This window comes from Astatotilapia calliptera, chromosome 7, assembly GCF_900246225.1.
Source record: "Astatotilapia calliptera chromosome 7, fAstCal1.2, whole genome shotgun sequence".
Classification (NCBI taxonomy): Eukaryota; Metazoa; Chordata; class Actinopteri; order Cichliformes; family Cichlidae; genus Astatotilapia; species Astatotilapia calliptera.
Window position 1 is genome coordinate 8,613,863 of NC_039308.1, and position 17,308 is coordinate 8,631,170.

General features: G+C 39.1%; 1 protein-coding gene across 7 annotated transcripts in view; it reads left to right on the forward strand.

The window, feature by feature from the left end:
* Positions 1 to 14,711: 14,711 nt before the first annotated feature.
* nrg1 (neuregulin 1) overlaps positions 14,712 to 17,308 on the forward strand; it is a 57,280-nt gene continuing 54,683 nt past the window's right edge. For 4 of the 7 annotated variants that reach the window (XM_026172873.1, XM_026172875.1, XM_026172876.1 and 1 more), the window contains exons 1-2: positions 14,714 to 15,401; positions 15,490 to 16,454. In XM_026172873.1, the coding sequence (XP_026028658.1) occupies positions 15,755 to 16,454 (700 nt within the window). In that variant the 5' untranslated portion in view covers positions 14,714 to 15,401; positions 15,490 to 15,754. Of the gene's footprint in view, positions 15,402 to 15,489; positions 16,455 to 17,308 lie in introns of all 7 variants that reach the window. The other 3 variants (XM_026172878.1, XM_026172879.1, XM_026172874.1) reach the window with 2 other exon arrangements.

Here is a 17,308-nt window from a genome sequence, read left to right on the forward strand (position 1 = left end):
TTGACTTTTCATCAAGTCTGTCTTTGTACGGACCGGCATTGTTCTCCTTCGTTTTGTACATACCTTTTTCGGGGGCAAAGAAAAAGCAAGAATTTATTGGAACCGAAGAATGAACGTTTTGCGGTGCTGCAAATGCTTGCATTTCATGCGGTACTTGGATTGTTTTGCCACGAGTTCCCAGCATGTAATGTGCGAAAGTCACGTGGTCTGTCAATCTCTATAGCGAAGGCAGGACCAAACCATGACCCCCCACCCCCACTAGGTGATGAAGCCGATCAAAGGAGCCCAAAGGGATTGATCAAATGTGATGGCAGAGGTTGTATCAAGACTAATGTGATCTATTAGATGGTTTTTATATTGGTTAGAATTAAGATTATTTTTTAATTTTTCCAGTTAATGAGGATAGGGCTGCTCAATTATGGCAAAAATGATAATCACGATTATTTTCACTGAAATTGAGATCACGATTATTTGACGATATTTATTTAACCCTTTAAGACCTACTATAGAACCAAGTCCGCCAGAGCTTATATTATTTTTTTACATGTTGTAGTGCCATTTATGGGAGCATTTCAAGTTGCTATACAACTGCTATAGCCCATATTTTAATAATATGTATGCATTAAGTCCATAGTAACTACATTAATTGCAAAAAAGTGCAATAAACTACAAAAAAAATTGAAAATCGTTTTTGTTTGTTTTTTTACATATATTTCTACTTGGAGAAATTTAAGAGGTTTATCCCTCAAAACTTTAAATACAAAAAAGTTGCAAAAAATAGTTTACAGCAACAGGAAACTTATTTTGAGTGTGTTCATAGTTTTATTTTGGAGATACACCAATTTTTATATACTGCAGGAAAAACAAAAAAACAATCCTATGATGCAAATTTTCAAAGAAAACAGCAGGTGCATCAAAATAAACTATTTCCAGCAGTGCAATTCGAGTTCTAAGCATCCGAGAAACTATTCAGAAAAGTCAAACATGACCAGTATAGGCCTTTAAGGCCTACAAGTAAAAAAAACTACATTTCCGCGAAAATGACGTCACTTCCGGTTTCGGCCAGGAAATGGTGGACATGTGATAGTTCGCGCTGATGCCTGTTTCACTGTGGGAAGTGTTACGAACAGCTGATCGGATCAGCGAAGCGTGTTTCTGGAATATTATTTTTTTGTTCCTGCAAGCGCTTTTTATGCAATTTTTGCAAAGCTATATGTGGAAGGAAACCGTGACCGAGGACAAGCTGATGGCATCAGATGTAAGTACAACTCCTCTGGTTTCATATGCAAAACAAATTATTGCGCTAGCTTACACAGTTCAGATTCTACAGGGATTTAAAAATAGTTACACAAAACGGAGCGTGCTGCTCTGACGGCTTTAAAGGGTTAACAATGACTTTAAAAAATAATATAAAATAGTGTGCAACACCACTGAAGTTTTTTTTTTTTTCACCTCTCTTTTCAACCAACGGCAGTCACTCTCCTCTCCAAATAACTTCTGCTTAGCTTTCCGAGCTTCCCTCGGGTCCTCTTAATCAGCGGTCTCCAACCTTTTTTGCACCACGGACCGGTTTATGCCCGACAATATTTTCACGGACCGGCCTTTAAGGTGTCGCGGATAAATTAGGGAGGGGCTAATAATCGGCTCAGTCATTTTTAATGATCGTTGAAAGCCCAGATCGTAATCGTGATTAAAATTCGATTAATTGAGCAGCCCTAAATGAGGACCATTTTCTTGGCAATGCAGTGTTTTGGAAATGACAGTCTTCACTAGTGGGGATAGTTACAAAGCTTTCTTCGTTATGAATTAGCATTCCTTTTTTTAATTTTTTTTTTATTACTTAGTTTTTAATAGAGGTTTTACATATTTTTACAACAGAAAAGGAAAACAACCAAAAACAACCATAACAAAACAAGCAGTCGACTGAAAAGCACAGCTTTTTCCCACAAAGCAATTCTGGCAGTGAGAACATGACTTTATATTCATGAATTGACAGCACATCTACAGATGTAAGAGCAGCCTAGGAGAGGCATGCAGAAGTTTATATAGATGTGAGTAGGCACAAACAGGAGAAAGAAAAAATAAATTTAATTAAAAAAAAACCCAAACAAACAACATTTGAATTTCGGATATATTTCAACCACTTGTCCCATCTTGTGGTATAAATATTAGCTTGCAGCCTTAACAAAAAGGTAAGTTTTTCCATTTTATGAATCTCCTCAACAACGCTCAACCAGTCGTCCAGAACAGGGGGTCAGTACAGAGCCACTTACGAGTAATTGCTTTTTTTGCTGCAGCAGTAAGAATCTTCAGGAGATATAATAATAATAATAATAATAATAATAATAATAATAATAATAATAATAATAATAATAATGGATACTTTATTGATCCCCATGGGGAAATTACTTGTTTTTCTCTGCATTTGACCCATTCACTCAGTGAAGCAGTGGGCAGCCCACTAAGCAGGCGCCCGGGGAGCAGTGTGTAGGGACGGTACCTTGCTCAGGGGTACCTCAGGGTAGCCGTTAAGTGGATTCGAACCGCCGACCTTCCGATCATGGGGCGACCACTTTACCTACTGAGCTATCCCTGCCCAATTATATTTGTCATTGCTTGTTAATTCTTCGGGTAGGTCTCCTAAATAAAATTTTATGACAGGATGTTGTTTTGATTTAAAGCCTATAGTCTGTTCTATCTTTGATATAACATCTTCCCAAAATTTAGAAAGTTTTCGACACAACCAGAATATGTGGGTATGGTTTGCAACAGTTTCCCCACAGCTCCTCCAGCATGAAGAATTTCCCCGTGTTTGTTGTTTTGGTGTTATGAAAAATCGTACCAGGTTTTTCCAACTAAATTCTCGCCAGTATGCAGAGGATGAGGTTGAAATGGCAGTCTCACACATATTGTCCCATTGCTCAGAAGTTATAACTGAGGACAACTCTCTCTCCCATCTTTCCTTTATATAATCTGTTGAAGTTCCCCTACTTTTCAATATGCCCTGGTAGAGTTTAGAGATAACTGACTTACATCCCTTATAGTATGTTTGTAAAATCAGATTAATTATTTCATTGGATTGTGTATTAATTTCTTTAGTCACTTTTGAGGACAAATACTGCCGTAATTGTAGGTATCTGAAAAAAATCACTTTTTCCTAGCTCATATTTTTCTTGTAATGTTTGAAAAATTTGCAGGCCATTCTTATCCAGTATTTTACAGTATACATTAATGCCTTTATGTGACCAGTTCTTAAATTGTAACTCCAATTGGTTTGGTTTAAACTCAGAGTCATAAGCCACCCACTTAAGTACTTGAATGTGGTTCCTTAGATTTAGTTCTTTCACTAACTCAAACCAGATAAGCAATGTAAAAGATGCGAAAGGGTTCAGTTCTTTCTGGTAGGCTGTTGCCAGCTTCTGATCTCCTATCAAGGCTTGTATTGGAATGACCCCACACATATTCTCAATGTCTTTCCATCGGGCCCCATAAGTGTCATCACAACATTGTATAATTATTTTGAGTTGAGCAGCAAGGTAGTAATCTCTGAGACTTGGGAGGGAGAAGCCACCTTTATCTTTAAGGATTAATAATGTGCTATATTTAATTCTAGGTTTCCGCCCCCTCCAAATAAATCGAGATATTTGTTTGTCCCAGTCATGGAACTGAGATTTGGGGATTTTGATCGGTAGAGACATAAACAGATACAGTAGTCTGGGTAGGACTGACATTTTAATGACCTCCATTCTCGCACTAAAATCAAAAACAAGTGTTGACCATTGAGTGAGGTCCTCTTTAATCTTTTGGTTCACAGGCTCAAAGTTTTTTTTTTTTTATACAAGTCATCTAACGATTTAGTCAGCCATACTCCTAAATATCTAATTGCTTTCAGAGACCAATCAACAGAAAAACATTTTTTAACCTCACTCGACGGGCTATAGTTAAAACTTAAAATTTGTGTTTTTCCTATGTTGAGTTTGTAACCAGAATACATCCCAAACCTTCCCAGCAAATCTAAAAGGGTCCAGATGAACTGGTCTAGATTTGACAAGTACAAAAGGACATCATCAGCATATAAGGCTATTTTGTGTTCTCTTGAATTAACTACGACCCCATGAATACTATTATTTTCTCTTATTGCCTGTGCTAAAGGTTCAATGTAAAGAGCGAAAAGAGTCTGAGACAAGGGACAACCTTGACGAGTAGATCTTTCCAACTTTATACGGTCCGTGACTCGTCCATTTATCTTGATTCTCGCGGTAGGCATTGAATATAATGTCTTAATACTGTTAATGGAGTTTTCAGCAAAACCAAATCTTTCTAGGACCAAAAACAAATACCTCTAGCTCACGCAATCAAAGGCCTTTTCGGCATCCAGACTAATTAGTACCGCTTTATGATTATTTTCTCTTACATTATTGATTATGTGGAGAGAGCGTCTTATGTTGTCTTGGGTTTGCCAGCCCCCAACAAATCCAGTTTGATCTTCATCAATCAAATCTGGGATGAATGAGTTTATCCTATTAGATATAATTGAGGCGTAAAGCTTATAACCTTGGTTTAGGACTGATATCGGCCTATATGACAGCATTTTGTTCTTACCGTCTTTAGGTATAATTGTTATGATCGCCTCAGACCATGATTGAACTGGACATATTCTCTAATGTCCAGTTCAATGACCTTAGCAAAACTGGAAGCACCTCCACCTCAAATGCCTTATACCACTCAGCCGGCAGGCCTTCTGTACCTGGTGTTTTGTTATTTTTTAGTTTCTTTAAGGCCATTTCCAATTCTTCTTTCTGAATCTGTTTGTTTAGGCATTCATTTTGACACTCACCAATTGATGGCAAATCTAATGAATTAAGAAACATTTTTATATCTTCTGTGTTGGCTTGTGCAGGTTGTGCATATAACATTTTGTAATAGGTTTGGAATGCCAAGTCAATTCCTTCCAGGTCACTTTGTAATTTCCCAGTTTGGGGATCAAGGACTAGCATACGTTTTTATTGAACATTTGAAGAACCAGCAAAAAGAAAACAGAAACTCTTGTAGAGGACATAAAGTCAGAGATAAAAACAACAAGGAGCAGGTGAATCTAGTACAGGTAGAGGTGCAAAAACCCACAGAGCTCAGTAGCCACCGTAACAAATTCTGGATCCTTTGCTTTTAGTTAGCATTAGCAGCACATGCTGCGTCCGATGTGAAAGGACCTTTATGCTGTGCACTGTGACTCACAGAAATGGTACCGGGTCAGCCCTGACTTTGTGTTAAACTAATCCTAAAGTAATAATGGTATTTCTAACCACTGATAATAATAATAATAATAATAATAATAATGGATTGGATTTATATAGCGCTTTTCAAGGCACCCAAAGCGCTTTACAATGCCACTATTCATTCACTCTCACATTCACACACTGGTGGAGGCAGCTACAGTTGTAGCCACAGCTGCCCTGGGGCAGACTGACAGAAGCGAGGCTGCCATATCGCGCCATCGGCCCCTCTGGCCAACACCACACCAATACCACAACTTTATCCTTTCAACAGCTACTGAAAGTTAGGGGACCTAGCTTCTATCGGATATTTACAAAGAGATCCTCCAGCTTCAAACTGTATTATCCTTCAAGAACCTGCAGTTCAAAAAAGCGCCCCTCCGACAGAAGTTCACCATGACTTGTCCAAGGTTCGCTTTATTTATGAACACTAGTTTGTTTGTTTTTTCCATTCGATAAAAGTTAACGTGAGGGTTCGCGATGGTTAGGAACAAACGCAATTGCATGGCAGAATTCTGTAAAGAGACGAAACTTCAGTCAGGAGAATTACTGAGGTAATCCATCCACAATACGAGGTTAGTCATTAACATACTGCTGCATGGGCTGGGCTATAGTTAAACCATAAGGTTTTAAAAACTGAGCTTTAAAATAAACAGGGGTACAAAAACAGAGAGGGATAAATGATTGAAATGCAGTGAGTGTGATGCAATACGGCAGCGCTAGTATAGCGGTTAGTTATGACATGGAGATTTATGGAGCATGCTGTGAACTTAGCTAACATTACTTAGCAGTAATATGAGTTACTTTACTCAAGTGAAAGCTTTAAACATTAGCCCAATACATAGCTAGCCAACTTAAGGCTTTACGACGGACCCAGAGTCTCCATTTCAACGTTTGTCACAAGTACTGACTTCAAACTATATACCAGTTTTTAAATTGTGTTGATAGGCCATGTAAAACCAGAGTTATGATCAAAAGTATACGCGATGTCTTTTCCTGAATAAAACAGGCGTTTACTACTGGAAGACATGGTAAAAATGGCGTTTTCTAAGGACAGCGCTAGCAAACACTCTCCGCTTGTGAGCAAAAAAGGAAAAAAAACACCCTTCCTTATTTGTGTTAAACAATCAAAAATATATATGGAAATGTGACATTTCGTTGTTTAGGAAGAGGGGGAAGTTTTAGGAGTGAGCGAGCGAAAGAAAGAAAGGGTGAAAGTGAGTTTTCACAGGTGAGAGACTTGTGAAGTTTACCGTGTTTGGAGTCTCAAGTGTGTTGTCTTGTGTAGTTAGTGTGTAGTGTAGTTGTTGTTTTGTACTTACTTACTGTACATGATGTTATTAGTAGAGCAGGGCGATATGACCAAAAATATTTATCACGATATACATTTGAAAATTTGCGATAACGATATAACTGACAATATAATTGACACTAGACAAAATACTTTACAGGTCCACAACTTTGATTTTTCTTTCCACTAACAATGTATTTTCACTTAAACAATCAGCTGTTTATTATGTGGATTAAAGCTATATAAAAATTTAACAGTGCAAATGCAAATTCCTTGCTGACAGTTTAACCAAAGGGCATTTCCAGTGGAAATTGGCCGACATATCCTCAGCATAACCATGTATACAGTGGGGCAAAAAAGTATTTAGTCAGCCACCGATTGTGCAAGTTCCCCCACCTAAAATGATGACAGAGGTCAGTAATTTGCACCAGAGGTACACTTCAACTGTGAGAGACAGAATGTGAAAAAAAAAAAAAATCCATGAATTCACATGGTAGGATTTGTAAAGAATTTATTCGTAAATTAGGGTGGAAAATAAGTATTTGGTCACCTCAAACAAGGAAAATCTCTGGCTCTCACAGACCTGTAACGTCTTCTGTAAGAAGCTTTTCTGTCCCCCACTCATTACCTGTATGAATGGCACCTGTTTGAACTCATCATCTGTATAAAAGACACCTGTCCACAGCCTCAAACAGTCAGACTCCAAACTCCGCCATGGCCAAGACCAAAGAGCTTTGGAAGGACACCAGGAAAAGTATTGTAGACCTGCACCAGACTGGGAAGAGTGAATCTACAATAGGCAAGCAGCTTGGTGTGAAAAAATCAACTGTGGGAGCAATCATCAGAAAATGGAAGACATACAAGACCACTGATAATCTCCCTCGATCTGGGGCTCCACGCAAGATCTCATCCCGTGGGGTCAAAATGATCATGAGAACGGTGAGCAAAGATCCCAGAACCACACGGGGGGACCTGGTGAATGACCTGCAGAGAGCTGGGACCAAAGTAACAAAGGTCACCATCAGTAACACACTACAACGGCAGGGAATCAAATCCCGCAGTGCCAGACGTGTTCCGCTGCTGAAGCCAGTGCATGTCCAGGCCCGTCTGAAGTTTGCCAGAGAGCACATGGATGATACAGCAGAGGATTGGGAGAATGTCATGTGGTCAGACGAAACCAAAGTAGAACTTTTTGGTATAAACTCAACTCGTCGTGTTTGGAGGAAGAAGAATACTGAGTTGCATCCCAAGAACACCATACCTACTGTGAAGCATGGGGGTGGAAACATCATGCTATGGAGCTGTTTTTCTGCCAAGGGGACAGGACGACTGATCCGTGTTAAGGACAGAATGAATGGGGCCATGTATCGTGAGATTTTGAGCCAAAACCTCCTTCCATCAGTGAGAACTTTGAAGATGAAACGAGGCTGGGTCTTCCAACATGACAATGATCCAAAACACACCGCCCGGGCAACAAAGGAGTGGCTCCGTAAGAAGCATTTGAAAGTCCTGGAGTGGCCTAGCCAGTCTCCAGACCTCAACCCCATAGAAAATCTGTGGCGGGAGTTGAAAGTCCGTGTTGCTCGGCGACAGCCCCAAAACATCACTGCTCTCGAGAAGATCTGCATGGAGGAATGGGCCAAAATACCAGCTACTGTGTGTGCAAACCTGGTAAAGACCTATAGTAAACGTTTGACCTCTGTTATTGCCAACAAAGGTTATGTTACAAAGTATTGAGTTGTATTTTTGTTATTGACCAAATACTTATTTTCCACCCTAATTTACGAATAAATTCTTTACAAATCCTACCATGTGGATTCATGGATTTTTTTTTTCACATTCTGTCTCTCACAGTTGAAGTGTACCTCTGGTGCAAATTACTGACCTCTGTCATCATTTTAAGTGGGGGAACTTGCACAATCGGTGGCTGACTAAATACTTTTTTGCCCCACTGTAATATCCACAAAACTTAAAATGAGATTATACACACACAGTACGGTAATATTATGTTGAAGCGCAGTACGTATCACTCTGCGAGGCTCCTGCCTACAATAGCCGTAATGCTCTGACAATCCATCAAGCAGTGCGGCTTCGTAGCTTAGCAAAGTCGTACTAAAACATTTGACAGATTTTCAAGCGCCGTGTTCCACATAAAATCGTTTGGAGGTCAGTAAACGCAACTGGAATTCATACATAAGGCACACGGGATTATAAGGGGCACTGTTGATTTTCAGAAAAATCAAAGGATTGATTTTAAGTGTGCCGTATTTTTCAAAAAACACGGTAATAACGACGGCCCGCTAGCATGCGCTACCAAAAATAGTGTTTTGTTGTGTATCTGACGGACGAAAGCTAAACCAGTTCCACAGTACTGAAGTTGCAGCATTTTTACAAACCAATTCTGGTTCATCCGTTTCATTCAACGATCCACTTTCGCCCTTCTCATTTTTCCGCCATGTACGTATGAAAACAAAGGCACTGCGCATGCGCATTTCACCCATATTCTATTGCGATATTTAATTTTCTTATCGTTGCCCAACTTTATACCGGTATTACCGTGAACGGTATGATATGGCCCAGCCCTAGTTATTAGCACGAACACTATAAGGTGATCATTTAGGAATGTCCCTGCAGGTTTTAGATCTCACCTTGGGTCAACATACCTGAATCACATGATTAGTTCGTTACCAGGCCTCTGGAGAACTTCAGGACATGTTGAGGAGCTAATTTAGCCATTTAAATCAGCTGTGTTGGTTCGAGGACACATCTAAAACCTGCAGGGACACCGGCCCTTGTGGACTGAGATTGCCCACCCCTGATCTAAGAAAACCTTTTCCTTTTGCAGTATTTTTCTGTGGTGCGTTTTTCTATGTTATAACAAAAGGGGAACAAAGGTGTTTAAGTTCACCTAGGATGATCTGTTTTAATTTTCACATGGTCTTACTGAGGTGATGTGAATTGAAGGGGGGGGGAGGTAAAATGCAATGGAAAAACTTGAAAATGGACCTTGAAAGTGCTTAAAAAGTGCTTGAATTTGACCCTGAAAAAGGTGTACAAACCCTGCCTGAAGTACTTAAAAAAAAAAAAAGAAAAAGAAAAAAAAAAGTATGCAGCCATTGTACACCTTTGAACTCACATGTATACAATAGTTATCCATATCTGCTTAACTATTATTTTCAGATGTCACATTAAGCCATCTACAAATCCAAAGCAAACATACATCATATCATAGTTTGTATTAAATAAATTGAGTAAAATAAATGTAATTAAAATAAATTAAAACACACTATTGATCACTTTCTATCGCAAGGTAATTGTCTCCTAATAGTTGCCTATTAGGAGACAATTGTTCACTACAAAGGTCTCTTGCTTCTTTAGCAAGTGAGAATAAGTAGTAAAAGTGGTGGAGCTTTTATGGGGAATATAACTAAAAATACAAACTCCACAAATAAAACATACCATAAACTCATAGCTTTCAAACAAAGAAGCAAAAAAAAAAAAACAATACGTAAGACCAAAAAAATTACTGTAAAAGATTCAAAACAAATCATGCAAAACCAAAAATACACCCTATCCTTCCCCAGGATGACACAAATACAGAGCTTCTCTCCTGTTCCTTGAATTTAAGACTGTGCATTCTGTGAAACCATCCTGGCAACTAATGCACAGTTGTGTAGTTTGCAGTGCATTTCTATAGGTGGGCTATACAAAAATACAGTTAAGGTTGACAAGGAACTCATCATAGACTGTATTTAGTTTGGATAGTTTTTCTTGAATAGTACTGATATATTCTTGTGGGATGTTCCTGGGATCCAATGTTCATAAAGACTATCAAAGTGAAGCAGAAGCAGAGTTTAAAAAAAAAAAGAAAGCATTCCCCTTTAGTATTAGTCTGCAGGTTCTTTCCCCTCTACGAGACAGCTCAGACCGTGTTGCTCCTTGTGCAAACTCATCTATGTCCCATGGTTCAGGTGCTTGTTTTATGTTAAATACTTTAGACTGTGTCTGAGGTTTTCTCTTATAAACAGTGTAGTTAATAACTTTGCCCTTAAACACACAGAAAAAAGGCTAAACCACAATAGGTGCACATCTTTCATTCAACATTTTAAGTAATTAAAAGGATTTTAAAAACTTGAACGTGGCTTACAATCAGTTATGGTTGACAAGGACCTTTATAATAGCATAGAAAAATACCTTTGAATACAAATGTTCATGTTCCTTCAAATATCAGCTTACTAAAGTGTACACAAGTTCTTTAGCATACTTTTCTTCAATGACTAATGAATGAGAAACATAACGCAAATAGGAATAAATAAAAAATTTCCACCTACCTTAATATGAGTGTTGTTGTTATTAGGATATACAGAGTCCCTTGTAGTTTTTTCGGTCTTTGTGTCACTCTTGAGAGGAAAAACTTCAGTGTCTGTCTTATGGATGTCTTCATAACATACTGTTAAACTTGTGTATCTTAATGCTGAACAGTGTCTTATGTATGACTGCCATCTTGATGAGTTTTCTGGCACAAGCAGGTTAGGGAGATTTCCGGTAGGTCAGAGTTTCAATATCACTCACCGGTGTTGTGTATTTCCTTTACACTTACTGATGGATTTATTCTCTTGCTGGCTCTTCAAAATGCAACACATTGCACAAATCTTTTAGTGCAATGTCTCAAAGCTAAAACAATCAAAGCAATGCCCAGTTTGAGAGAAAGTTGCCTTCCTGGGACATACAGTCCCGATCAAGACCACTTGAAAAACGGTTTCCAATGCGTCACATTGGTGTGCCGTGAGAAAGGATCAGGCGCCCCAGAATGATGCAGCACTTAATAGCAATAGATTAATATTTGAAAAGAAAAAGTAGTCAGTCTGACCTGGGTCCTGGTTGGGGACCACTGGTCTAAGTCATAAAAAGGTCATCATGCAGTATTCTATCATTAAAAGCTTATACTGACTACTAAGTACAATTTTCCATTGACAGGTATGGATGGCAGAGGAAGTTTTTTCCCACTTACCTCATGGAAATGCTTGCATCAGGCATGCCAAAATGAATTTTTGAAGCGATTAACAATAATGGTCGAGCTAGTCATTACTGAGTTCATGTTTGGAACTTTGAATTATGTTTTGGGGGGTTTATGGGTTGTTTTTGGAGTGTGGTCCTAAACTTTTGATCAGCTGTAATACAGCCTGTTTCAGTTCAAGCGTTGTTTTCAATAAATTGCATGCTCAAAAAATGTTTTGTCTGACTCCAATTTCTTGGTGCTGCATGTCGAAGCTTTACTTGGAACTTTGTTAGGATCCAGCCACGCAAAATATGACTTTTTCCATTTTTCAAGTTGTTTTAAACTTTTGATTGGGATTGTATAATCTCTGCCACTGGTTAGAGAAGCTGGAAGTGGAAGACTCCCAGGTGGTGCTTCGACCTAGGGAAAAACCAGCAAAGTGTAAACGCACTCTCCCAGAGATCCTGTCATACTTCATGTCCCTGCCTGGTTCCAGATCCACTTCAGCAGCAGCTGGTCCCACCATAAAGGCATGCAGTACAACCTAGTGGACTGCCGTACCATTGTAAGGGGTATTGATGGTAGGACCCTCCACCCTCTAGTGTGTACGGTGGGGTCTGAGAAAACAGAACTCAGGGACCTGCAATCTGAAATCTACTGACATTCAGTGGTGACCATTTTAAACACTGTAACGTTATCTGTAATAGCTGCATTAGTTATCTCAGAATCAGAATCACTGATTTAGGTTCAGTGAGTCATCTTTCTAATAAGTCTGACTTTAATTACTAAATTGAATGCTGTAAAATTGGTTATTAATGACAGCTTTGATTGGCAGTTCCTGTCATGGAGAGTGATGGTCTAACAGAGCTCCTGAGCCATCGTAGGTGGATGCAGTGCCTAGCCTTGGTGGATCAATTCTGGATCCACTACATTTGAAATTAACTACCTTCACTCCACACATGGCACAAATGGCAACAGGAAAGGGATGAGTTGTTAGCGGTCTGCGTCCGTGAGACTAAACCACACAGCATACAGTATTTTACAGTAAATCCCTCACTCACATTATGGATGTGTAACTTGGATTCTTGTTCAATAAATGAGTGAACGACAGATACCTGAGTGGCAGTGGATTTTGTGGATAGGTTCTCTGTTCTTATTAGACAACCCTGTTGAGATTGTAGATGCATAAAGTCAGCACATTATCATCTTCATCATTCATAGTTCAGGAGGTCAAGTCTGTCTCTCTTAAAGTGACATCCTCCATTACAAAGAGACCTGTGTATATCTGTTTAACAACTGTGCAGAGTAGAATTCCTGGGATCAGTCAGCATTTAATTTTCATAGTCATGGCTGTTTAAAAGTAAATGTGTGTCTATTTTATATTTATATGCAGCTGCCAAACATAAGTACCTCCATGCGTTTTTCTCTGTCATCCTGCAGGTTATAATGATGCAGCACCAGAATTGAACCAGGACCGGAAAACTGCCCAATCATCTCATCTTTGGAGCTCTTCATTTTTAAAAAACACAACTAAATTCAAAGTTTATACTAGATAATAGCTTACTATATAAAGCTGTGTCTTTTTTTTAACAACAAGTTCACATGTTAGCTCTCAGCACAACTGTGGATAGAAAAAAAACAGAAAACTCAGGACAGGGAAGGATCAGCTTTATTTAAGTTTTGAGGGACATTTGATAGTTTTTGATGATGATTTTCTCTATGTGATTACATGAGCTTTCCCCAGATTCAGACCTCAGGACCAACCAGTGATAGACAAAAATCATTCTATACTCTCGGATGAATACACTTAATTGTTGTAATGACAGAGTAAATTTGTGTTAACTCCTAAATTAACAGATGAAAAAGGCAAAACTATATTATATGCTGTCAGTGAAAGTTGTAGCTGTTTTACTGAAAATATTAAAGACAAAACATGAAAACTGAATATATTAATGTAACTGCTGTCACTACATATATTCTTATCTTTACTCAGTTTCATCCTACTCTTTTCATTCTGAAGCATCAACAATAAATGAGTTTGGTGTTTAGGAAAACTCTGACATGCTTAGACCTGTATGTATTTTGAATGCAAACACTGAATATAGTGTGGGGGACTTTTACAGAAAGGGAAGCAAACATACACAGACAAAAACATCTTCCACTATTTAGCAATTTGAGATTTACAGTATCGGATAAAAAAAACAAAACATTTGTGCTGCTTTGCATCTTTCTGCAAAATCTGTAAAATTATTTCTATAGTTAAATAAATACTACTAAATTGTTGGTAATTTAGTAGATATTTTCAAGATAAATGTCCATATGGACTGACACACATTCATGTTCCTCAGTCCATTGTTTTAAAATGGCGACTCTACTCTTGGATTTCCATCGAGGATGGCATTCTGTTTTTTGCAGCACTCATGCATGTGCCTAACTAATAGAGAACATAATCAGAGTTGATTGAACAAACTGTGATTAGCCTCTCTGAAAATGGAGTTAATTGTTAAAGTCAAAGTCTGTTTAACATAATTTTAGTAATTTAGTACATATTTTTAATGTAGACTTTTTCCATTTATACATATATTTATACACACACACACACAAAAGCGGAACATTAATCAATATTGGACACAATATGACAGGAAGTCATCTCCAAAAAATACCATTAATGGTATTAATTCTGTCTGAGTAAGTGGAAAGGGTCACAGTAGTGTCAGTGTTCAGTGTTGCAGTGACCCGACCTTTCTAGATGTTTCCATCTTGTTTAAGCCCCGACACATCCAGAAGACTATGGACTGTGGATTGTCCTTCTAGCCCTGGTATGAGTGGGGGAGGGAAGTTAATAGTTTTATTGGTAGTCTTGGGGCTTTCTGTCACACTTGATCATTATACAAAAAGAAGTGCCAGTTTTGGAATCAATATCCCCATTTTATCCAGTGAAACATAATACTATATACCAAGATACATGTTGAAATCTAGGCCAAGAAATACATAACACCATATTTAAGGCTAGAAATGCCTAAGAACAGTATCTATCTATCTATCTATCTATCTATCTATCTATCTATCTATCTATCTATCTATCTATCTATCTATCTATCTATCTATCTATCTCTCTCTCTCTCTCTCTCTCTCTCTTTTTCTCTCTCTCTCTATCTCTCTCTCAAATTTATTATGTTATTATTTGTGCAGACCTGATGCTTGAGATGAGTAGGATACAACAGCTTTATCCCCTTAGGTGGATCATGTGGCTGCTTTCTCTGCATAAAAAAAGGAAAAAGCCAACACACCCTTTTGGACCAGCATAATGAATGGGGAGTGGTGCTAGAGGGTGTGGCTACAGCAGTTTGCCTGTCTCTGATTTGCTGACATATGCTCTAATTGGATCAAGTAGGAACTTGCTTAGGTTGATGCTTTGTACAGGGATTGGGAGCAGCCTGCATTGCACACTACCAGACAGGAAGAGAGGCAGTGAGGGAGGAGGCCAGAGTCTGCACAGCTCACCACTTGAAAATAAAGGATTGAGAGAGGAGGGGTGAGAGAAGAAAAGGGGAGTATCCAGTTCTGCCCTTCTGTGCTGCTGCAGCCCCCCTCCCACTCTGTGTAATTTCCTTTTTTCCTCTTTCCCCTTACTCATCTGTTTCAGTGGCTGCACTGAGAGGAAGGACACCTGCCGCTCCCTGATGATTCAGCTTTTCAGCTGTTTGGAGCTCCCAAGACTAGACAGCATGTCCCTCCTGCCACTGCAGTGCTTGGCTGGCCTGTCCTCTGCACTACATTTGCCTCAGCTAGAGCTGGCCCATCACGTCGATACTACCTTTTCTTCCCAAGTATTCAGGTGAGTGAGTACAACTGTTTCACTGCTGCTCACTAGTAGACCGCACATTTTAAAAAATCTTTTCCGTATTTTTTGTTTCTGCCTGCAGGAAATTTGACAGTTGTTTTCCTTGTGAAAAAAAAGCATGAATAAGGAATTCCTATTTCTAATGCATAGACTGTCTACGTATCCCCTGGATTGTTAGCAAGGTTCCACTCTTTGAAGGGCATCACCTTTCTCTGAAACCCAGCTCTCCCTCTGTGTCTACACAATGGAAAAGATACTAAAAGACATTGGTGGAAAAATGTCATTGTGTGATGATCTGAGTTAATAGCTAAGGTGGTAAGAAACACTTCTTCAAGCAGTGTGAAAGGATGACCGAGGGAATGGAGGAAGTCTCTGCAGGGCCAGCTCCCCCTTTTGGATCAGTCTCCCCCACTGGCTCTACTGTTGATACTAGGCAAGTCCCAGAAGAGAAACCAGAGGAGACAGAGGCAGCTGGTGAGAGTGGGGAGGAGGCTATAGAGGGAACTGCAGAAGGAGGTGGTGCTGGTAACGATGGGGAGCATGTGGGGGCTTTTGGAATTGTGACCTTGCCAGAGGCCTGCTGCGTGTGCATAGAGATGGAACAGATTAACAATTGCCTGCACTCTGAGAAAATCTGCATCCTCCCCATACTGGCCTGTCTGCTTAGCTTAGCCCTCTGCACAGCTGGACTCAAATGGGTCTTTGTGGATAAGATATTTGAGTATGAACCACCATCACATTTAGATCCTAAGCCTATTGGACAAGACCCAATTATTATACCAGTTGAACCCACATTGGGAATAACAGTCTCGTTTCCTCATGCAACTCCTTCAAATAACTCCCTAACCACCACCTTCACCCTTACCCCAGAGCATCCTGAAGTTTCAGTAGAAGATAAATCTACACAACAGCCGCATGTGTCTCAGTCTTCACGAGTGATTGAGCCTGCTGTCACACTGAAATATAACGCTGAACACTATACCACCCCAAAGCAGACTCCCCAACGAAAGTCAACACAGAAATCACACAGCCATCATCAAACTATCTGTAAGTACCCAATACTTGTTTATATAAAAATCTGTAAGTGGGTTTTTCTTTAAGTTACTTACATATTTTTATGAGCCTAAATTAGATATACTGTAGGTTGCAATGGCTAGACATTACATGCTAACACAAAATTATGATTTTCATCATTGGAAAAGATAAAACAGGTTGATATAATAAGATTCAAATAACTTTTTTTCTCTTGTATCATTCATTTTGTAGTGTTCTTTTTTTCTGTACAAGAATGTTCTGTACCTGAAAACAGATGTGTTGTGACTTGCACACGGTGCCATGAGTAAGCCCCTGAACTATTTCTACACAAACTGTGTAAGTGTGTACCTTGAACCTTCAGTTTAAATCTACTTTACCCATACACTAATTGTGCGATTTCTGGGAGTCATCCTCTTTTACCCACTTTAGAGTTTAAGTGGCCCTTTATATTATAATGAAATGACTTAAGTAATTAAAGTCAATCAGTGTTTTCTTTAAAATGTTTTTCCTGTTTGCAAAAAAAACGTGAGAAATGTGAAAGATCTCTGAAGTGTGTGGATGCACATTTCGAGATATACTGAAAAGTGCATATCAATAAATGATGCATGACATAAACTGAAAACCCAGGCTGTGGCACAGCCAGACTTCCTGTTTTCTGCCTATGCTACATTTCAAGGTCAGAGCCTTCTTGAAGCTAACTGATGTCCCCACTATCCCTGAGGCACAGGGGAAAATACACCAATCCATTTATGCTCTCTTTCTGCCTGGGCCTCTCAACTAGGCTGTTTTGTTTGTAGTCACATCACTCTGTGTTGTATTGTGGTGAGGTAGTGGTGGTAGGTCAGGGGTTGGTTTGTAGACAGTGC